We start from the raw sequence: 24,548 nt of genomic DNA, 5'->3' as shown, positions 1-24,548 counted from the left end.
TTGTTCTAAGGTGCTTAAATTGGCAGCCCGTCAGACCAAATAAATGCTATCGTGCCATTTTACAATCTGCTATGTTTAACATTGAGAAAAAAGGATGTATGTACATTAGGGTTGTTCAAAAAAACACTTTTTTGTCAAATTTCAGTGGGGACCCCCCTGGAATTGTTAGGTTGCGTCTAAAAACCCTATAAACCAAATCTGAGCACGTTTGGTTCAGTATTGACCGTGCTACGTCAGTTTGAAAATTCAGATTTGGGCTAAAATTTTGAAAAAAATTAATTGTCCTCCCTCTAAAAAAATTTTTTTCTTCTTTTTTGCATTGCTTTGCACTTGAATAGCCATAAATAAACCTGTTTTGCAGTAAAAAATTGAGTAGTCATGGTACAAATGTCACCTTTCAACCATATTTGTTAGGCTGTTATGTATGAAAAATGGCTTAAAATTTTAAAATAAAGTAGATGCAGCAAACATGACATCAAATTAATATAATAGTGCATTTAGTAATTCACACAATTATATCAATTACTTATCTAAAGTTAAAAAAATATGCTAAAAAGCCATTTTTACTCCATACTTCATTTTAAAGGTCCGCAAATAAAAAAAAATTGTGGTCCTTAATACATTCGAAGATAAGTAAAAGAGCATACAGTTGTGCCTGCAATGAAACTGGTTCTTGTCTTGGTATTTATTCGAAAAGGCTTGATGGGACTTTAATGATTTTTTAAAAGACTTGATTAATTTTACAAATGACTTGACGTTTATTTAAGTCATCTTAAAAAGATTTGACATGGACTTAAGTCGTTTCAAAATGACTTAACTTAAAATAATTGAACTCATCCGAATAAACTTTGCCATTTATTAGTTAACCTTCCTTAGTCTGTGTATTTATATACTGAAGTTAATTATTTTGTTTGCCTTGGAAGGCAAGCCATTCAAAATCAATAACGGTTTCTCACCTAAATGTTTTTGAAAAATCTAAACCACTTGGCTAGACGAAACTTTTTTATTATTATTTTGTTTTAACTATATTCTTTCTAATATATGTGATAAGAAACGACAGGCCTAATTTAACGATAAAAACTAATTTTCTTACGGTATTTTTATCTCTAAAAAACTAAAAAAAAAAAAAAAAAAAAAAAAATATTGAAAATACACAGTTTCTAGCAGTCGATAAATTACAATGTTGTGGTGTATTTATTTGACCTGAGATGAATACAATACAAAGATACGTACAACGTCTGACTGCATTTAAAATACATAGCGATCAACGTGACACATTAACAAAAAAGTCTTATGTATAAAAACAATTAAAGACACAAGCATAACAATACATATAAAAAAGAAATACCACTTTACTGAGAATCTTCAAAGAAAACCTTTAATAGTTTTACGTTTTGAACGTGTGTTTAAAGTGCATTAAATGGTGAACATATTACGTTAAAATTAAAAAAAAGTCAGTGTAACAAATTTAGATAAAAGCAGTGATGTAAACAAGTCATTTTGAAGATATTTTATAGCTGGCGAAAGAATAAAAAGAAACAACGTTTAGTTGAAAAAGTAGATCAAGGAAAACATGAAACGTTTTTTTAAATTAGATATCTAATGAAATAACTTTAAGAAATCACAGTTTTTAGTTCACACTTATATGCACCAACACATAAATATATAAAATGCAAACGTCACAACAGCATAAAAAGCAACAAAGATCATAAAAAACAGAAAAGAAAATGAAAAAAATGTACACCAGAAAACCAAAATCATGCCATATTTTCTTAATATAACATCAAAGCATTAACTGCAAAACGGGTTAAAAAAAAACAAAACACTGCCAAATTCACGCCTCACACTCTGCAAAAGTCAAGCTCATTTTAACTCCGCCCAAACTCTGGAATCATTTCAAGACAGCAAAACGTTTTCGTCATTTCTCTTCTCAAACGCTTCAAGCCATCCCTCGCCCAACGTAGCTCTCATCCGCTCGTCCAAAAGCTCCCATCCGTCGGGCACGTCACGCCAGCAGAGACGCCAGAGAGCAACGGCCCTCCTGATCACGTGATCCCGCTCCAGTTCGTCATGCATGGGTACCGGTCTAATCTTGTTCTGAAGGAAGATCTTAAAACCGCTGGGAACAGAGCTTTGGAGAGGACGGCTGTTTGACCGCTGGGTGGCATCGAAGAGCGGGGATCTTGACCAAGCTAGACTCGACATTTTTTGTCTTGGTCTTGAGTTTTAGTGTTTGCAGATTTTAATAAAAGTTTCCGTATTAGGAAATCTAGTAGAAATAAAAATAAATTGTTTAGGAAAAATGAAAAAAGACTCGACATTTTTTGTCTTGGCCTTGAGTTCAAGTTTTGCAGATTTTAATAAAAGTTTCCGTATTAGGAAATCTAGTAGAAATAAAAATAAATTGTTTAGGAAAAATGAAAATGAGACTCCACATATTTTTCTCGGTCTTGAGTTTAAGTTTTGTAGATTTTTATAAAGGTTACCGTATTGATAAATCTGGTAAAAATAAAAATGAATTGGAAAATGAAAGTAAACCATTAAGCTACTGTGATCTAGCCCTTCTATGCTATGCATTTGGCATGGTTGTTTCTCGAATCGCTCCTCTCTGAGCCTGTGTAGCTCAGTTGGTAGAGCAAAGGTCACAGTATGGCCGGAGGTCGTGAGTTCGAACCTCACCACAGGCTAGTTGTTTGTTAGGCTACCTTGCTTGCGTCATTGATCGACAGATTCGGTGAGTCTGCAATTGTTTCAATGTAGTTATATGCATAGGCTTTAAAATTCCTACTATACGTCTAACTAAAACCTCAAACCACTATGTTTTGCAGAATTAGAATGCTTTAAAGCAGGGAAACGCAAAGTGAACAGAGGTTAAACTAGTTCCTGAACAAACCATTGGCGAAATAATTTTTTCTTTAAAATTTGCTAAAATACTTTGTTTAAGGCAATAAAATGTAAAAGAAAATTTTGCTTCAAAATCTGACGATGTATTTAGTCTGTACACAGGAGACCTTCGGGAAAGCCTAATTGCGCCAACTGATTTTGGTAAGCCTTTTCTATGCCATCCGTTGTACATGCCGTTATCGTTTACCGGTACGACTCAAGAATGGCCTGATGGTCACACAATACGCATTGCGTTGTGTACGGTATATGAGCGTTTAGATATTTAACTGTTCAGAAAAAAACAGAAATAAAAGCATAAAATTATTTCCTTAAATTACAAAATATATCTTCTAAGTTAATTGCAAAACATCTATTTACTGTCAACAACGATTCCAAACCAAAAGGTTGCCCTGTTAAAAGACAAAAACGTCTATAAAACACATTTCACACCAGATTTAAACCAACGTCCTTAACGATCGATAATGTATTTCATAAGTTAGAGTTAAACCAGGTGTCGGGAACCTATAGATCTTTTTGTGACGCCATATGGCTATTTTGATGACAGAATTTGACTTGCAGAAAAATCTAAGCTATCATTTCTCAGCATGATCTCAAATAAAACTGCACGCGGTTACGACCGCTTTCCTAACTTTATTTTTCCATTTTCAACGCAAATAATGCCAAATTTTCGACGCTCTGCGCGAATCCTATTTGCTTTTCGAGACAGTTACCCTTTTTGATGGAATCTCCTAATATCAAAAGGCCCTATTCTTTCAAAGGAACTCCGTAATCAAAGTTCGCAAAATAACCTAATTCATTTTGGTGCATAGCATGTTCTGTCCTTTAAATGACAACAAAATAAATGGCCCTGCTTAATTAACTATTTTTTTCACCCTATAACTGGCTTATATGTCTCCCTTAGCTAAAAGGTTCCCGACCCCTGAGTTAAACCATACCATGGCATCTGTCTTCTGACCAAATGGCCAACGCGGCGTTATTTTATAGCGCTCAGCTATCACAACAAAAGCACGCCATGGTGGGTCGATAACAACTTGTTTTGCTTTTCATCTAAAGCGAATTTATTTTTCCTGGCCTCAACGGTTCGGAATGACACGACTTTTTCACCTTTCGCTGATGTTTACTTCATTGGAGTTACTTTCTCTCACACGCTATTATCAACTTTTTGTTGCGGTTTTGAAAGCGCGATTTAAGCGTTTTGATTTATTCCCAAGTTAAAAGTTGCTTTTGGAGAAATCCATGTGATTGTTCTCAACGAATTTTCTCTTTACAGGGGGGTATTAGTAGGGTTAAATTCTCAATACTGATGGCCTACAAGCTGAACACCTACTACATGCGAGTTTTACCCATATAATAACCCGCTATCAATTTATATGCTTAACTAGTTAGTATTGTGGTCCAACATGTTCGTTTTAGTAATGTTATGCGATGTGTGTTTTAATATCGAGTCTAATAATGCGATAAACTTGCTAAATTAATGCACACAAACGTTACCACTTCACTTTGTGCAAATCAAACCAGAACTCTGTTATACTCAAATTATAGAACATTGTGTTAATCACAAACTAGCCTATATATACGTGATATTCAACCACTAATTAATTCTGAAGTTTTAACCGATAACAAACCAACTTTTCAATTTTATTTTATGTACTGACTAATCTGCGTTATTTAATATCGCAGGAATGTTGAACAATACCATCTCAGACTTTTAATGAGACGCTACAACCCCAAAATAAGACGATTCGTTTATTTAATTAAACTATAGTTTACTAGAAATCAAATATAAGACGTTGACAGAACATAACTAACTATGTTGCTTACGATTTTTTCAACAATTACCTATTGGAAAGAAAACGCACACCTCAGTTAGCAACTACAAATTATTTCACTCTTTTGAGCACGAATTGCTACCTTTAATTTGTTCTTTTATATACTGACTACAATTCCCACCAAACCACACATTAACCTATTTATAGCACTCGAAACGTGTTTAGCTCACTCAAACGCTAATGAAGTTTATTTCGTTAACTGATAACAGACTCACTTTCCTTGTTTTCTTCGTGTATATTGACTACACACTCTACTAATCAACAGACATCACCACAACACAGTAACGCGTATCACAGACAAGACAGAGCAAATACGTTCCACTCCCTAGTCAGGGTTAGGCATGAAAAAAATCAGAGGGAGGTAAAATAAATAAAGCTAACAAAAAGCATTATGTTCTCTTTAAGCCTTGTGAAAAAACGGGGTTGGTAATCTCAAATAACAAAGTGATTTTAAAGATATAAAATATTCCGTTAATTTTTGAGCTCCACCTTAAAATGATTTATTTTAGGGAAATGTTTCAAAAAAATATAGGAGTAAAAAAATAATCTGATGCAAGTAAATTTAATCAAAGTCTAAAGTCTTTTATACATAAGAATAGGTTTAAAATGTCTTTCAAATGTGTAAGACAACAATAAACCGAAGACATAACATTTTTATATCCAACGTTATAAAAACAAGCACTGAAAAAAAGCAAAACTTTTTTAGGCGCGATTCTTTCAGACTTTAGCGTCTTCATTGATATCTGCAAACTCCTTTTTAAAAGCAAGCTTTTTTTTTTGCCCTTTCCCTAACTACAATCACACTTTTGTGAAAATTATGGAAGGTGTTTTGGCGATCCGAAACGTCTCTTAAATTTCTTCAACAACACCTCAAAATACAGTCTTTAAGTTCATAGTACTCTAGTTTTAGCTATAGTTATTTGATATACTTAGATAAAATAGTAGCGGTCTTTAAAAATTCCTAGCCGTCACCCCAAGCCACTATACATGCAAGGGCCACCATACCTCCCTTTGTGCCAATAAAAACACCAGTCGATTATTGCTAGACAAGCTCAGGCCACACCGAGCAAACATCGTAAAACCAAAACTACGAGCAAAAACACGGAACGAACACGGACACGGGACTTGTTTACCAACTTGTTCGCGCCCAGCTACGAGCTAAGGGACACGTGATCAGTGATTCGTGCGTTGTTTGCTTTTAGATCGCTTTAAATGCTGGGTTACGCAAATACCCTTTTAGAGCGCAGCAAAATAGGGGCCTTATTTTGTTATCTAAACACCCGGATTTAGTTAAAGGGGGCTATACTTCTATTTCTATGAAACTGTTGTTTTTCAGTGTATTGTATAACTTAAGTCTTTGATTTGCACTTACACTTAAGTCATGTTTTTAAATGAGTTTTAATTACCTAAGAACGTCGCGGGGTGATTCGGTTTTCTATTTAAACTTAATTGCGGCAATTAAATGCTTGCAGATATTAATATTCCTTGCTCATGATTTTTCAAGATTATGATTTCTTAAAAACACATATATAAAAATAAAATGTGCCTAGTGCAGGAAGTTTGTTTGAAATAACTCCCAAACAAACTTTTCTAAAGGGGTAGCACGAAATAAAGTTTGACAACCAGTGGCTTACAGCGACAGTTGTTATTGCTATCTGGCACCAAAACCTACTATTTTCAACCTAGCATAATGCGTTAATAATGGTAGGTTTGTAGTAGCGTGTCTAAGTGGCTCTTTGCTCACAAATAAATGGTTGAAAAATAAGTATGTTTTCACACGGTAGTGCTCGTAAGGGTCATAGACATGTCGGTTAAAGTGATGGCCATTTACATTGATGTTGTTGAAGTAATTATAACGTTGAAGATTTCACGATCTATGCTTTTTGCTTCGCTGCTAACTTGTCGAATTTTTCTATATCAAAGACTAAACAAAAACACAAAAAGTTAAAACCGCAACTTCATTTAAAACGAAAATCATTGCAGTTAATCAAGTGCGAAATTCATAAGATCGACTCAAATTTGTTTTCTCCAGCTCCTATAGGATTGCTTTATCCGCAAACCGATGTTGCAAGACAAATTAAGCTTCCCTGTCGTTACGTTGGTCTGATGTAAGAAGTCATTTATCTTGCTTGTTGACCTTCTGCCAAACGGTCCAAGAAATTTCTTGCTATTTTCAGGTAGAACTAAGGCCTGGTTTAATATCAATCCAACATAGTAATCAGAACAGAATGTTGGCTTTACGCTTAGTTGTAAACAATTTACACTAAAATGTTTTTTAATGCTTAGTGACCTGTAGGCCATTTTGCTTGAAAAATAAGATTTATTAAGTTGGATGTGTTGCGTTAACGCTATTTTCTTCAAATATGAATATAGTAAGCATTGGGAAATATTAGTGTGTACGTTTTATCGCGTGAGCTAATAAATAATTGTCCTAAATATTAAAATCTATGATATCTAAGAAAGTACCGAAGTTTCGTTCGATTTTATAATATAGTGAAACCTACGATTTTTAGCTTAAATTCTTCATTTATTTTGGGTTTATCTGCTAGCGAGGTGGGCGACTGGAAAAACATTTTTTATTATTATAAAAATCCGCCCTGTTTTCAAAATTGTAATATTCACGAAATTGGCGGTAAGCTTTACTTTGATTGAGGGATGTGCTAAGTAAGGTATTATTGGAGTAATTAAAAAAGAATAATGTTACAGTCATTTTTTTATAACTGGCATTGTTTATGTATGGTTAGGTAATACGTTGGAAATTACTATTAAAAAGTTACCCAAACTAAAAAAGGTAACCTAACTAATAGTTCAGTTAATTATTTAAAATTAGCTATAGGTTATATTCGTTAAAATCGTAACGAACTTGCAATAAACATCCTTAACCCCGAAGGCCATCGTTCTACTGCCGCGATTTCATTATGACTCACAATGCAAATCACAAAGTGGGCGTTTGTCCGCTTCGAGTGCCACTCCTCCGAAAGCACTCTCCCCCAAGTGACGTCACAATGTGTCGCGATGAATGGGCGAGGGGGAGTCGATCGGCGGGCCGGTGTCGACGCACAATGGCCATTGTTTACCCAACAAAGTTTACCCTGAAACCTCGAAAACTTGTTGACTGCTTTGGTTTGTGAGTGGCTCTTGAAATGCTTTTGTGATGAATCGCACAAAAATGATGACTTCTGTTGTCTTTTGTGACAAAAAATATAACTTAACCGAGTAAAGAACACGCTTTTTGATAAAAAAATACCAGAAAAGTTGAACCACAAATAAAACACGTTTAGACTCTTAGTTAGCATGTGGCCTTTAATAAAACTGTCCTGTATTGATTTCGGGAAAAACAAAATAGTATTGTTGATTGTCAGTGGTTCTCAACTGGGGGTCCGCAAAACGTTTCAGGGGCTCCGAAAAAACTTCTAAATATACCTTTATTAAATTAATTAACGCTTAGAAACCTGCAACATTACATTGTAAAGTTAACGGTTTAAACCTTAGAAATTAAATTGTGCGAATCAAAAAGCTGACTGAAAATGTTGGAGATTTGCCTTGTGTTTTTTTTTGTTGTTTTTTTGTCATTTGTTTCTCCAATGTTATTTTAAAAAAGTTAATGGATTCATTTTTGTTGCTGTTGTTGATAATTGAACCCACGCCAAGGTGCAAACCCTATTTTTCTCTATATCACTTAATATTTTGAGCATTATCCTGAACATTTTGGCTTGCTGAACGAAGTTGAAGACTCCTAATAAATGTTAAAATATTGCCAACTTTTTATTTAGCTTTTCCGCCTTTGACTCTACAACCCTAAATCCACCCATTCATGTAAAACAATTAAACGATGGGTAAAAAAGTAAACTTTACGATTTTCGGTGTTTGATCTTTTCGGTTTCGGCGCAGGACAAATTAGTTGACTTTGGGTCTTTATTAAAACAATCTAAACTTTACTGGCTATTCGCATTTCCTTTAACACAGGGGTTCTTGGGGTCCATGGACCCCTTGGGGGTCCGTGAACTAGTTCTAGGGGGTCCATGAAGGTCTGATTGTAACATTAGTGTATATTTAAGCAGTAATCACTTTATTAAAGAAATTAATTTATTTAAAAATAAAAAGGTTTTGAACTAAATGTATTTAGACTCCATTTCACTTTCACATTTTTGGACCAAAATCAGTAAGTTGGTGAAGTTTATCTGTACTGTGACGTCTTTTTTTGGCCTTCAGTGATCCACGCGAGATGAAAGAAAATTTTAGGGGTCCGCGGTAAAAAAAGTTTGAGAACCCCTGCTTTAAAAGAATGATTAAAATGTTTGGGTAAAGCAACTTGAATAAAGAGTTTATGACTTTAGTACGGGTTGTGTGTGCCTCTGACTTTATCATCCAATACGGGCCGTTTGTGTGTTTCGGGTAAACGTCCTAATACTTCTCCTAAATTTCGGAAACAAAATAGTATAGCATTAGTAGTTTTCGCAGCAAAATCCGAGTTTATTCCACTACGTTAACAAGTTTCTAATTTTTATAACAGACTTATGTTTTTATAGATTGCAGTTCTGTTGTAATTTCAACTCTATATAGATCAAGTTCAAGATAATTATCAGTTAAAACCATGGTTAAAAAGCGACACTTAGCGACAAACATTCTCTATTTGCTCACAGAAATATATTTATTTTACATTTTATTTTTTATTTATATAAGGCACACAATTACTTCCAAATATTTCCCACAACCTTTCCCAGCATTCAAACTTCAGCGATCACAGGCAGTTAAGGCGCTGTACACTTTTCAATTGTCGACGTTACCGCCTTCGGGATTCGAACCCGTGACCTTCTGCTCAAGCAATTTGTACACAAACAACAAATACAAAGCAACTGCATCTTAAAACCTTATAACGTATGTAAAGAAAACAGTAAAACTCGAGATTTTTTGACCTGTTCCGCTGCATTTTGCTCTATTGCAAATAAATACCGCACAAATTGATAAACATTATATTCAAACAGGCTTTACAAGGCAATTATTTTGTTTACATACAACATTTTATAGCTCTATTCAGCTGGTCTTCTTATCTTTACATCACACATAGCATAAGGCGTAGGGTAAGTCAATAAATATCCAACACCGATATACATTGGTGTTAATAATTCGTAAGGTTACTTGCGTTAACACTTTTACACTATTTATATCAGTATATAGTTACGCAAAAGGTCGTATACAATCAAATATAAGAAGCAATGTATATAATATAATGAATATAATTAAGCAGCGCTGTCAAGGTATTACAAATGTATATGTGTGGCTTCTTAAAACAGACTTCTGTCAATAAGAAGCCGAGACCCAGATTCAAACTACAGGGCCGACAGAGGCGATTTACAGGGTCTGGTGGGTGTGGTCGTCTCCAGATTGTTGTTCACGAACGTCCTCAGTTTGGCTTACAACCTGAAAATGCTATCAGTTAAGAAGGCTATATAACATTGCATGGGTAGTAAATTCGAAGCCCATATAGTGGTATGTCACATTATTTGTATATTATTTTCACGTCTCTTAACATCTAAACATTGTTTCTGACTTCTGTGTTGGTTTTGATATATTTATTTACGTGTAACTACAACCTCCAACCATTATGCTCCAATCTTAAGAAAAAAACGATTGGAATTGTTGTAAAATATTTTTGGTTTTCAATAAGTTGCATACAATTCAAAATGATAAAAGCAACAGTGTTTATAAGTTGCATGCAACGTGGGCGAAAAGTGCAAAATGTCATTTAAACTTGTTCTAAGTCGATTTTTTTGTTTGAAATATGTTACATACATGATTGGCCTTCAAAAATATGTAGAATAATTAGGTTTATGATTCTTGCCTGAAACGGGTAATACATGGTAAGCAAAATAAGCTATTAGTTAATGTTGTAGTGTGATTTTTATTTTAAATATGCTAATATGTTATTACACGTGTTGTGAATAATTTAGTTATGATTTGGTTTCGTTTGAGTTGAGAAAATTATTTGGTATTGAAATTGATCATTAGTTATCAGCCCACATGCAAACGTGACATAACGACATTGCGCAAACAGTTAGGATAGGAACAAGTCTGCGAAAGACTATAATGTGAGGCATCGAGATAACAGACTTCCTTTTACCACACTGATTAATTAGGAATGTTGTGAAGGCATACTGTTGGGAAAATAAAGATATTTCAAATTTGTAGAAAATTTTTAGCTAGAGTACAACCATTTTAGCTAGAGATTTAATGCTTCAAATTAAACGTGTCGCCAAAGAATGATTTGTGATAATTGCGTTTAGCATTTTTGCCGCCGCGATAACAGGTTGAGAAACACTGGCCTATTGCGTGTTGCCCGGCGAAAAAATGCAACTATTATTGTGACCCATGTGCTTGCAAGCTTAGCCGTCCAAAAGATTACCAAGGACGAAATTTTACGAACTCCAATCCTTTACCTTTCCGTCTTTAGTCTCGATGGTCTTAACCACAACTTTCTTGGTGGTGACAGTCTCAAAATCCTCAACGTCTTTGCCGCTCAAATCCTTCTGGCTGCCTTGGTAAGTAGCAGCTAAACGAAAAGTTGGGTTAGTCGCGATACCATTAAGATGGGGTCTTAGACATATTATTGCAGTGTTGTCATGACTTTGGCTAATGCCTTAAATTAAGCTATCTTAAGTCACTGTGTTCAAATGACCTTGACCTGCATACTTTTTTTAAGGAGCATAATTTGATTTGAGTTCAGTCTTTCGGACAAATGACTTGAATTAATTTAAGTTTTTCGGACATATAACTTGGATTGAAATGAAGTATTTTCATTAAGCATTTCTTTTATAAACTTTTTGCCATTAAACAATTTGCTTGCAATATGTTGCGTTTTCCTTATTTTTTGTTCCAGTATTATTAATAATCGTACGAAATTACCTTAGGTTAACTTTGATTTTTATGACAAGAACTCGACTTGAAGTTGACTTGCTGTAATCATGACTTGACTAGGATTAGACTTGGGCAACTGATGAACTTGACTGGGACTTGACATTTTATTAAATGAAATATACTAGACTTGGACTTGAGTTATTTTAAAAATTACTTGTTTACAACACTGCAAAATGGCGTCCCAAACGCAATACTTACATTTCCTGAGTGGAACGTATCCAGACTTCATGGTGCCAACTTTCATCATAGTCATACGGTCAGAGATTCTATAAAGTACAATGAAGTTTGAAGTAACGTGTTGCTACAAAGATCTGGGGCGCTTTTGGTCCAAGATAAGTAAACATGCACAAAGTATTTTTCACTACTGTAAGATTTGCTTATTTAAATGAAATTTCAACTTGCAATGCATGCACCAAATTATTTTGACGACAGTTTAAATGTTTCTACTAAAATCGCATACTTCGGTTTTTACCTTTCTACTTTAATTGTATTTTAACCAGGGAGTCAAATGGTGCCCTAACCAGAATTTTATAAACTGGTTTTGAATTGATTCAAACCGAATCGGAACCAATTTTCTGCTCAAGGAAAATAATTTCTGGAGTTTGTAATTGGACGTAAAATAAATTTCAAACCCATACAAAATTATTTAGCATTTTGTGAACGTTTTAAATAAATCTTAAAATGTTGGATGGAGGTTGTAGTTGGACGCATAAGATAAATATCAAAGCTCATGCTAAAGTATAGGTGGCATTTTGTTAACGTTTCAAATAAATCCATAGATAAATGGTTGGCTTTTTGGTATTCATTCTAGGACCGAGATTATTTTGCAAAAATTTTAACCTTTACCGAACCTAAACCTCAAAAAAATCTGAACCTAAGAGATCAAACTTATACTCCCTGGTTTCAACACAATAAAGATAAAAGTTTGAACAACAACAAAATCCATTCAAGCTGCGTTTGAATGTGACGTAATAAATAACATTTCCTACCTGTAAGATTCGTCGTAGGTGTCGACCCTGCAAAATGTGTGAAGCGTGAAATTAAAAGCATGTAATGACAATGGTTGATCAGCCACAAAATTTAATGAAACACAAATTTGTTTAACGATGATGCTGAACATTAAGCAAACTAAAGTCTTCGTTATGTTAGAATCAGGGATGTCCCATAATATTGGGAGCAGATACCAAATGATAGTATCAGTATCGTCCGATAGTTGGGTGTATCGGTGCCGATTCGATAGCAAATTAGTGTAGAGTTTCACGCAGCGATTTTTTTTACCTTTTCGGTAAATTTAACTGAATTTTTTAACGCTAAAACAAATTTTGTCCTAATAACCTGAAAAAAATTACTTTCTAAGGTTTCAGTTTTATTTTTTTTTTATATATATATACCAGCGGTTCTCAACCAGTGGGCCATGGCCCATGGAAACGTTTTAGATGGGCCACTTTAAAAAAGCTAGATTTATTGAAGAATTAGTTTCATTTGTGTCACTATACCTAATTTTACAGGAATAATGGCTTAGGGGGGGAAATGAGTAGGAATGCAAATAAAACGTACATTTATTGTTATATGCTCCGCTATATTTTGTTCTAAACCTTTTTATAGTTTGTGCATTCATAAAAATTCATTGGGCCACAATTTTTTTGTGCAACGAAAATGGGCCACGAAAGAAAATAGGTTGAGAATCACTGATATATACGGTGTCAACATGCAGATAAACCATTTACCGAGAAAGGTATAGTTTCTTAAAAATGGAGCGACTTGTTATGAGGTAAAAAGCTTATAAAAGTGTAAAACATCAAAGCGATTCACTCATGATAAAGATTTTTGGACAATAAAACATTTCACGATGATAAAGAGTTTCAAACTTCAATACAATTCACTCAACGATAATAGAGCACTCCCCAGCAAAAAAAAAATTACCTTGATTCTTCTCCTTCGAGCAACTTCCGGTAGGTGGCGATCTCAATGTCGAGCGCCATCTTGACGTCCATGAGTTCTTGATATTGACGAAGGTGTTGCGCCATTTGTCCCTTAAGGTCATTGCATTCCGCCTGGATAATATTTTTTTGTGAGTGATTCGTAAGATTAAATTTTCCCCAGTTTGTCGTTTAAATGTTTAAATCAGTTCATGGTTTATCTTTTTATTAGCCTAATTTCTTGTTGGGTTATCTCTTTATTAGTCTAGTTTTTTGTTGATAACTTGCTATTAATTTTATTGAATGCTGAAAATGTGATAGCTTTTTTGGTATTTTCGGGTAAAGAACATTGGAGTGATAAACCTCTAACGGTAGTTTGGAAAAGTTAGTTTTTTACGATTTTTACCCAAACACTAGTTTTGCTCAGTTTATCTTCCAATGTGAGTGTATTTGTTTAAAATACCTATTTTAATCAATGACTTTAGTTTGACTTGCTCTGATAATAACTTGACTGCTGGGGGCAACTTATGACTTCTATTGGAACCAAATTTGTTTTTTGTTGAAAAAAGTTGACTTCGACTTGAAGTATTTTACAAATGACTTGACTGGGATTCAAGTCATTGAAAATGCTTTTATACCCAGTGTTGTAATGCACTTAAGTCACTGTTTTTAAAAGACTTGGCTTGACCTAAGTTGGTTTGGACAAATGACTAGACTTGGATTTAAGATATTTTTGAAATGACTTGACTTGGACTTTAGTCATTTCCAAAACGACTTTGGATCCACAACACTGTTGTTACCGACCTGCAAGTTGTTGATGGTGTCTTGCAAATCTCCGGTGTCTCTGTTGTAACGATCCTCCATCTCTCCAAGAGTCCTCTGCAGAGAGTCGTTCTGCAAATAAAACGCTGATTAGGACTTTTACGACACGTTTGAAACTAACCAAACGTCGGTTAGGCCATTAAAGACGTGTCACGTTAGTTATCTATTTCTGTACGGGCTCGATTATTTTTCTACGTCTAATTACAACCTCAAAGCATTGTGCTTCAAAAGAATAACTTTTTAACACTTTGTATACAAAACCCTTAGATCACTGTTCGGCCTTCGCATTTTACATCGGTAGATATATTGAACAACTTAGTCAACTGGTAATTATTTTTAGAGGTTGTGCAATTTAAGGTTTCATTTGTTTTGTTTTCCACCCAACAACAATTTGCAGGTGGGTTTGCAATGAATGAACAGTTTAAACTGATGCAACAGTTTAAACTATGCGCCAAATGTGGGTTCGTTTATTTATTGAACTAAGGAGGTTTCACCTAGTGGGCGTACCATAGCTTTTAAAGGGATTTGGGTCCACTGCCTTAGATAGTAAGTAATATCACCACCAGTATACACATTATTATTCTCATTTCACAGCCTCGCTAGGAGCCGCTCAGGGGCGTCGTCTAGCGGTAAATGAAAACCAACTTACGGTGCCTCGCAGTGAGTCGATTTCCATGTTGAGTGTCTGCACGCTCTTGCGGTATTCGCTCACTTCGCTGCGAACTGCACGAAGAGCGTCGTCGTTCTTAGACGCCTGCTGCTGCAAGTTGTCGACCTGAAAAATTGAAAGTTGTTAAAAATATTCTACAATAAGCCATTCCACCTTTACAATTTACAGTTCGCGGCTTGAGCAGTTTCTAAATGGTAGATAATAAATGCAAAGCCAAAATAGTCGAGTAAATCGACATTAGACGCTCTGTATACCAGTTCTAAGTAATCTCAAATAATAAATTAAAAAAACTAGTTAGAAATCCCTAACCTACCATTTTATAAAGCAACCATACGTAAAATTACCAAATACCTTATCTTCATCTCTTACCTTCTCCGTTTGCCGTTTTATGAACCAACCATATGTAATATTACCAAATAACTCATCAGAATTTCTTACCTTCTAGCTGTACCAATTCATAAACCAACCATATATGATATTACCAAACAATTTATCATTGTCTCTCACCATGTCTGTATACCATTTCATAAACCAACCGTATTTATTGTTACCAAATAACTCATCAAAACACCTCACCTTCTCTGTGTACCAGTTCTCTGCATCAGCTCTGTGCTTGGCCGACATCTTCTCGTACTGGTTTCTCATGTCATCAAGAAGTTCCTCCAGATCAGGTCCAGGAGTCGACTCAATCCTAATCTCAGTGTTCCGGATCTGCTCCTGAAGTTCGGCAACTTCCTGGAGGAAGAAGACAAAAAAAACGATGAAACATTTGCCATAATTATGGAAGGATAATGTTTTGGAAGGTATAGTTTGAACACCTAACAAATGATACAATGGCCGCCAAAACTTTGCAATGAACAGTTTGTTGGAAAAAAAGTATTTAAATAAAGAAGGTTCCAAATGGCGCTGGACTTTTGGTCAATAGAAAATGTGTAACCAAAAGTACTTACGATTCAACTAATTTTTTTTCGTTTATTTTTTGGCAGTTCCTGTCACCTTTTCCGTGATGAATTAACAAAAATATATGTTTCGATTGCAATTTAGGTTGAGGCCCTTTGATCACTAGACCAAGCTATAACCCCAATTTTAACTCTGTTCAACCTTCTGTTTTCAACACTTAACCGTTCGTTGTTCAATGATACCATTGCTAGAATACAGTGTATTCCTATGTAGATTCCATAACTCAGTAGGCTGTTTAACCTCTTATTGAGGTTTCAAGCCACCATTCCAACTTGTAGAACCTGTTCGTTGGTCAGTGCTTCTGGTTTAAGCCCTTTTATCACCTAGCTTTATCCCGTACAACTAGACCACGGTAAAGTCCCCCTTTTTAACATTTTTCAACACCACCACTGTTTCCAACCCTCACCTGTTCACCAAGACATAAACCCCCGTTTTAACTCTTTTCAACCCTCAAATGTTCGTTGGTCAGTGCGTTTTTGCAGGGGTATATCACAGCATATACTAATTTAGATTATATGGCTCAGTAAGCCATAGTCGTTGGTCAGTGCGTAAGGTTTAAGTCCTTTTATAACCTAGCTTTACTGGCGTACAACTAGACCTAGCTATGTACCCTAATTTTAACTATTTTTTTAACCCAGCTACTATTTTTCAACCCTCCGTTCGTTGGTCAGTGCTCCAGGTTTAAGCTCTTTTATCACCTAGTTTTACTGGCGTACGGTACAACTAGATCACGCTATAAACTTTCTTTTTAACTCTTATTCAAATCCCATCTTTTTTTTTCAAACTCCACCCTTTAACAGGGTTAGATCATAGTATATTTTGTAAATTTCATGGCTTAGTGAGCTTAGTGAGTGTAATCCCTTCTTATGATACCAATCGACCAATCCAACCCTTAACTCCGTTGAACAGTGCTTTGGGTTAAGGCCCTTTTGACACCTAGCTTTACTGACCTACAACCAGACCAATTTATAAACCCCCTTATTAATTATTTTCCCACCCCAACCACTGTTTCCAACCCTGACCTGTTCGTTGGTTCTCTTGAGGAACTCAATCTCCTCCTGAAGGGTCTCTAGGCGGCGCTCGAGATCCAGTCTGACGAGTGTTGCGTCATCACAGTCCTTTCTCATGTCGTTGAGGTCATCTTCAAGGTCACGCTTTGCTACCGCTTCCTCTTCGTACCTGCGGATGGCGCCACGGAGGTAAATAATTGTTTTGGGGACTGGGTGAGGTGTTTGCAATAATAACAAAGTGGACGTTCCACAACAAGAAATGCACTGTTAATGAGAGTAAATATTAAAAAACAGTTTTTAATGCAAACAACTAAGAATATCGATGAATTACTACCGTGATTTTCAACTATGAAAATTATTATCATTCATTTTTCTTATATCCTTTTACTCGCACCAGTGTTGCTACTTCGTGCATTTTATTGGTTTCATTTCTGCGTTGATCTGATGAAGCACGGATGTACAAAAGCTTGTCAAGATTTTAATACAATTTGTCGTTATATATTGCCACCATATAACCGTTTTATTTATTGACTAATCAGTCTAACATCAAAGTACAAAGAAAACTGGTTAAGGTTTTGTTTGCCTAATTGCTTGTAAAAATGTATGACATATTTGTGACAAAACTGTATAAACATTGCTAGTGTCAGTGCCTTCCCTCTATGTTGAAAATAAATAAAGAGATATTCGAAACGTTCAAAATGATACCAACTTCTGTATGGGCTTTAATATTCTTCTAACGTATTGCTAGTGTGTTTTGCACATTTGTCCCAATACTTTAAACTTCAGCTTCGTTGCGAGATGACGACTGTAGGTTAACGCCTAACATAATTTATGCATGTCCGTCTTACCTCGTTCTTATATATAGATCATCATTTAACTCTAAATGTCTGCAGAGCCTCATGGGAATACGCAATCTCAAGGGGATCATGCAACACATGATGGCTTACACGGCAAAGGCTAATACTCAATCGACTTCCTTGTACGTCAGTATATGCAAAGCGCTTATCATAATTCGCCCGCTGTTCTTTGATAGGAAAACTAAGTGCTATTCAACGAACTGTGCTTATATGGATGCTAGTCTACACCTGTGCTGTGTCTAAAGTGAAACTCAGACGACAGTGATATTTAAAATAGGGGCATTTCAAACTTTAAAGGCAAATATAATTTCAAAAGTTGGTTTGTAGGATTAATCCTAAGACAAAATAATAGTTGTCCATATCCCTTAACCGTTTGTATTTGATTTTAACTCTATAACAATCCCGGGGTTGGGTTGGGTTTAATTGTGCGTAACAACCTAGCTTAGCTTAGCTACATTCAACAATAAGGCGTCAAGGTGTTTTTATTAAATTTTTCAGTAGTTTTAAAATATACACCAAGATTCAATCAGGCCGTCTAAGACCCCTAAGATTAGTCGACAGACCCCAGTTTGAGAAACCCTGACCTGGCTCAACACTTGTGTTGCTAAAAACTAACCAAAGAAGTCCTAAAATACTAATCGCATTCTTCCTTTAGAAATAAGGCTCCGAATTTTCCCGAATTTCTAGTAAAGTTGAGAAACATGCATCTAGTTATTCACAAAACAGCGACTGCTGTGTACAGAAGTCATACAGAACTCCATACTTACTTTTGCCTCCACTTCGCAGCTTCAGTAGTTACGTTGTCCATCTGCAATTGGATGTTGTCTTTTTGGGCGGTCAGTGAGTCAATCTCTCTTCTCAGCCTGGAATAAAACACAGAATGGTATAACTATAAACACTTGAATCGAGTTTTTATTGTGTAAAAAGTATGTCCATATTTTAGAGGAAACATGGTGTCGGGAAAACTGTGACATAATATCTTGTCCTCTGCTAACAGGGCATTATTTGAGAACGAAATGTTACTTGTCATCCTTCTTCCAAAAAAGTGATCGGTGTTTATTTGTAAAATTGATACTTTTCGAACTGGTGTACATCCCATTATATTTTATTTGCTAGATTCTACTCAACCAAACTGTATACACAAAAATGTAAAATCCTTTCACGGTCTTTTGGACCCAATTTAGGGTAAACACGGTATTCAAACGCTCGCGCGAAACTGGATTACGTTTCTAATACGCTTTACCCCATATTAATATGATGTCTCATCGCACCTTCGAAAATAAAAGTTTTGGCAACTTAAAAAGTATAAAGGCGTTTTTTCACTTTGTTTGAATCGATAACATCTTTGTAATGTAGCTTTTGTATTAAACCTAACACCTCTCCAACCTAAATCTACAAACAAACAAATAAACAAACAGTGTAGCTTTCTTAAGATTACTTCTTTATGATGTCACGCATAGATGTAATGTTGTGACGTCACGTTTTAAAGTAACTTTGAAACGTCATCTCCGAAAAATGTCCATGATATATCTTAGATCCGCATCGTGTCCTGTTTTTGCCCATATTACTTTCTTACTATTGAGCATATAAACTTACCTGTTTAGTTCGTCATCGTACATATCAGCGATTCTCGAAGGAGCAGAAGCGCTGAGTTGTTCAACTTGGGCTTCCAAAACTCTGTTGGCTTGCTCGAGAGCTCGCACCTACAATGCGCTAGCTCATTATTAACTTTCATTTTTTTAGAATCGTTTTCGCGTTACTCTGCCCAGAATAGTTACAAGCTCATTATTCACAACCTAAATCAATTACAAATGTAAGTAATGACAGTGTTGATATCGTTGCTAAATGTCAAGATATTAGAAACGTTAAACAAAAATTTGAAATTATACTTTTTTAGTACCGGTAAGGCATTTGTTTTACCTATATCCAGAAACATTAACTGAAGATGATACAAGTTCGTATCGAAACGTCTTAATCAAGATGATGTCGATCTACTCGACCTTTTTGGCTTTGCAATTTATTATCAAGCTATATTCAGAAAGTTATGACAAAAATAGATTTTTTCATGGGGATAGTATTCCCATTGTAATAAGTATTCTTGTGTCATTACCGTTGAAAATAATTCAACCAGTTAATTGAAATAAAATCGACACTTAAACGTATGTTGTTTTGAATGCTGGATAAAATTAGACGGGCCAAACGGAACAAGTAAACTTTGTGTTAAGCTGCGATCGGAATTTAATTGAAAATAAGCAAAATATCAAGACCTTTGTGATATATCCGACTGATTAAGTAAGAATTAAAAGATTGTTTTGTATTCCCCTTCTTTATGTAAACATTCTCGGTTAAAACGGCAGCCATTTTTTATCAAAATAGAAAGACAATGGTGTCGAAATCAAATAAAAAAAACAACGCTTAAAATATCCGGACCTTTGTGATGTAGCCGGCGAAGCGAGAGTTAAGGTGCTGCAGTTCTTCCTTCTCGTTTACGCGCATACCCTGGAATTCCGGACCAAGGCTGTCGGCCATGACGTTGATGTCGCCCATGGTGACTCCACTCGACACAGGGTGGGCCCTGGAGACCCGGATTCTTTCACCCATGCTCGATCGCCCGCTGGGACCAGCACCTGTTGAACTGCTGGAAAACCTGAAACGTTGAAGTTCAGGTTATTAATTGAAAACCAAAACTGGCTTATGCATATAAAGCAAGGCCCCAAAGGGTTTATACAAGTGGAATCAGACACAGAAAATGTTTTACAGTACTTTATTTCTTTTCTCGGCACTGCTCTACAATCCTACACATTTTCGCCCGGGAGTTTATATTGCTAACATAATTTGGGTTAGGGTGCGAGTTAGCGTATGGTTTAATAATATTTATTTAACCTTCCCAAACTCAAATGCTATTTAGTGAACTTTTTGTGCTTTTTAGTGAAGTGTAAATTGTGAATTTTAAAAGAAAATAAAACCTTAATGTAAAATCAATTACGACCAAAACACGAAGGTGGCCTGAAAATAAATATTCTGTCAACTTATAACAGTCGCTTTAGCATATTATATACACATACGTGTTCTTTTATATATTTCTTCTATAGACGAACTAATAAAAGGAAACTTCGCGCCAATTACTAATATTAAGCTCTTTCAATCCCCCTAACAAGGATATCAGATAAAGACAAGAACAAAACTAGCTCAAGGTAAGATTCGAACAAGAAATCTGTTATGCCGGGCAAAATTAGTTTACCAGCAAAGTTAAAATACAGACAACTGGACGATTTTCGCTTTTGTAGCTAAACGTAGGTTCGTTTTAGATTTCCTTAAGTTCTCAAAAAAATTCTGAACATCGGATCATAGTTCAAACCGTAATAATATTAATCTTTTAAATAAGTTGCGGGATAAACAAGTATTCTTTAGAGAATTTTCTATTTGAGGTTAGAGATAACAAGTTTAGAATTCGCGAGGTAATTTTTTGAACATTTCCAAACAACTTGCAAACCAACGACTTCATTTCAAGGTCAATATAGTTTCGTATATCCAGTGTTGTTCTGGCCACGCGTCCACTCCATGACGTCATCATTACTGACGTCACGCTGTTTACCTGAAGTTCTTGGAGCTTGTGACTTTGCGGGCGGGCGACTTCGAGGAATAGGTGAAGCGGGAAGGGCCATCGCCGAATGTTCGCTTGTAGCTCGAATTGCGCTCTTCGTATGATCTTCGGGACATCCTGCTGTCTTTACTGCTACTAACTGTGCGTAATGGAGGGTGATTGGTATGTCCGATAGTATCGAATCGGGGCCGATTTCACGTCGTGGTATCGGTAAATTTAAAGCAAGATATCGGATTTCGTAAAACGTAAGGAATTAAAAATCCTTATAGTTTAAAGCGTAGGTTCTGCGAGATATTATAGGTTGCTGATCCTGACTGGAGGTGATGAACGGAGTTTGTAATAAGGGGTGATTTATTTTACTTTGTTTATTCAAACTAAGTAATAAAACACATAGTGATAATTTAGACGACCATAATTTCAACCAAAATTTAGTATTTAGGAAAAAGTATAAGAATTACCTATCCCTAGTACCAAACATAGGTTCTTGCTGACATATTGTTGCTGCTGCTCATGGGCGTAGCGGAATTGAAAACGTTTGACGCACTACAAGCCTTAAGCGGCGCTTGTCAGATCAGCTTTTACGTGCTTATGGTTCACGTTAAAGAAATATTTTTGAATTGATTGCCCGATAATATCGGATCGGGGCCGATGCCACGTCAAACATCGGTATTCGTCCGATACTGGCAGTGTAATATCGGTGCCGATCCGATTCAATTTAAGTTGACAAGCTTAGCAATGAAGCGATTTCGTTTGTTGACCATAAGAACTGCTATTGTAAAGCTGTAACACCTTTCAACACTATATTTACCCAATAGCGAAAAAATAATATTCAATCCGACAACCACAATCTAAATCAGACCAAGGCTAAATTATCTCAGTTAAGAATAATTAAAAAAAATTAAACATCTTTAGTCTGTAGCATCTTAAGCCATAATGTCTTACGCGTGGAATAATTTTTTAACGCATCTCGCCTTACTTTTTAACTTATAAGGTAAAATAGTAACATTATCTTATTCTATATCTCAATGCAATATTTTGGCATCACGCTACTATCGTAAATTGTAATTTATATATATTAACTCAAAGGGCGTCTATAAAACGAATTGGAAGACTAATCTCGAATTTACAATTTTTTTTTTTTTTTTTTTTAGTTTGAATAAAATGTCGCCTAAAATGGTCTAATTACTAATAGAATGACTTCTAATTCATTAATTTATCGGTTACAGATTGACAGCTTTTCTATAGATTTGTTTCACTTTCTGTAGACTTAAAGTTGGTAAGCAACTAAAATTATATTTTAACCGGCTAATGTTTGACCATTTCTTATCTTTCGATGATATTGGCCCACCAATTGCCTATTTAAAACCCCTGGCAGAAAGTTTAATTCGTATTTCATTTCTCTATCTTTTAAAAGGCCTGTAACCGTAGCGACTTTAAACCGTCAAACCTTACCATGAAGCAATACAATGACCTTGAGTTATAATCTCTCAAACAAGACTTACTGTAATACTTGAACTTGTAATCTCAAACTGGTCGGCGGCTGGTCGGTATGTTCTGCGCTCTGTCTCCGAGAATTCGCCCTTCAAGACTATTTATGTGACGACCCCGTCTAGCAATGGCTGCTGTTCAGAAGCAGATGGGCTGTCGGCGGCTGCCTTCTATTTTCGTCACCCCTTTGGTGATGCTTACAGGCGATGATCGCTTCTCGAAAAATCTCAACCTGTTCGGCATTTTGAGTTAATTATGTGACGGTCAAGTTGTGACAGTGCAAGATTAATTGGGCCTATTTTCCCTAAGTGTTGTATTGGGAATACCTACGGAGTTTTCGTAATATTATAGCGTGTGGCGGTTTTCGAACATTTTTTTTATGTCTTGGAAAATAGTCTTTAAAATAAACAAGGCAACTGAATAATTCTGGACAATTCTGTTTTGTTAAAAATGTGTTTTACTAAAAACCTGTTAGGCATTTGAGTTAATCGTGTGACGGTATCTGGATAAGGGGACTCAATTTCCTTACGGGGGTTTTCGTAATATTGTTAAAAAAATCGACATGATACCAAAACTTGGACTTGAAGTTTGAAATTAATAAACTAGTGGTTTTATGACAGTACCAAAATAATCGGACACCGTTTCTTTATAAAGATAACGTAGGATTTTCAAGCTGTTGGTTTTTTTGGTACTTTAAGTGTTAAAAAATTAACATAAAGTATACAATCCTTAACATGTTGCTATTAGTTGTGCTGTGACTTAAGCAAATGGTAAACATAAAAAAGTAAGGTGGCACGTCATCAATTTTTTACCTTAAATTAAAAGATATTGAAAGTGATGCTAAATTTTAAAATTTTTGAGATTGTAAAATATTTTCTGCATGGGTACAGCTCAAAACATTAGATATTTATTGTTGGAAAAGTCGACTTTTATTCCTATTTTAACGGTGGTTATTATCCAGAAATAACGTTTTTTCACGAATTGAATCGCCATTTTATCGATCGCTTGCTAGGTCAGCTGCTTTTGTTAATGTTTCTTTGGGCCTAGTGAACACTAAATTCCCAAATAGTTACGCCACTTGTAAATCAAGGGTACAGTTGTATTGCCTTTTATTGGTGTTCGTTCCCAGCGAAGTGACTGGACAACTAACAACTAATCCAGCTGCGCGTCATGTATAAATGATGGGTCAAGCCCTAAACAGATCTGAACCATAATTTAAATGTTACATTCAGGTTGTCAAGTTTTCACATGGAATTCTCAGCTTTTTGGTTCTTAATGGTGCAACCGACTTTTGAAAAATTGAAAATTCAAAAACTTTGTAAATTAAGGCGTTTTATTGTTTTTCGTTTTTCTGACATGGTAGGACAACTTTGGCACAGCAAGACCGCAACGTTCATAATCACAGTGACCCACTCAATAAAACGGTGCATTTTGTATTCACATTTAAAAAAAATTAACTTAAATTTCCCTGTTAATAAATCATTGTCGCGATTACCCGAAATAAATCATAAATTTTCCTTAAAAACTTTATTTGGGATTTTTTCACTATTTTTTTAACTATTCAATTCAG

General features: G+C 35.4%; 2 protein-coding genes across 2 annotated transcripts; both read right to left on the bottom strand.

Moving 5' to 3' along the window:
• Positions 1 to 1,581: 1,581 nt before the first annotated feature.
• LOC146131854 (uncharacterized) lies at positions 1,582 to 3,164 on the bottom strand. The gene has a single exon (XM_083397416.1). It carries the CDS (start codon positions 2,203 to 2,205, stop codon positions 1,897 to 1,899), a length of 309 nt encoding a protein of 102 aa, XP_083253542.1. The 5' UTR covers positions 2,206 to 3,164; the 3' UTR covers positions 1,582 to 1,896.
• Positions 3,165 to 9,654: 6,490 nt separating this feature from the next.
• LOC146131853 (desmin-like) lies at positions 9,655 to 23,123 on the bottom strand. The gene is made up of 13 exons (XM_083396654.1): positions 22,993 to 23,123; positions 21,482 to 21,629; positions 20,317 to 20,533; positions 19,483 to 19,589; positions 18,654 to 18,749; positions 17,042 to 17,198; positions 15,636 to 15,794; positions 15,039 to 15,164; positions 14,372 to 14,461; positions 13,572 to 13,702; positions 11,847 to 11,914; positions 11,171 to 11,283; positions 9,655 to 10,154 (listed from the first exon to the last, which is right to left on the bottom strand). Exons 2-13 carry the CDS (start codon positions 21,604 to 21,606, stop codon positions 10,086 to 10,088), a joined length of 1,458 nt encoding a protein of 485 aa, XP_083252780.1. The 5' UTR covers positions 21,607 to 21,629; positions 22,993 to 23,123; the 3' UTR covers positions 9,655 to 10,085.
• Between the last annotated feature and the right edge of the window lie 1,425 nt (positions 23,124 to 24,548).

Source organism: Ascidiella aspersa, chromosome 9, assembly GCF_963924565.1.
Source record: "Ascidiella aspersa chromosome 9, kaAscAspe10.2, whole genome shotgun sequence".
NCBI classification, from domain to species: Eukaryota; Metazoa; Chordata; class Ascidiacea; order Phlebobranchia; family Ascidiidae; genus Ascidiella; species Ascidiella aspersa.
The sequence above is the reverse complement of the archived record's forward strand: the minus strand, read 5'-3'. Positions and strand labels throughout refer to the sequence as shown.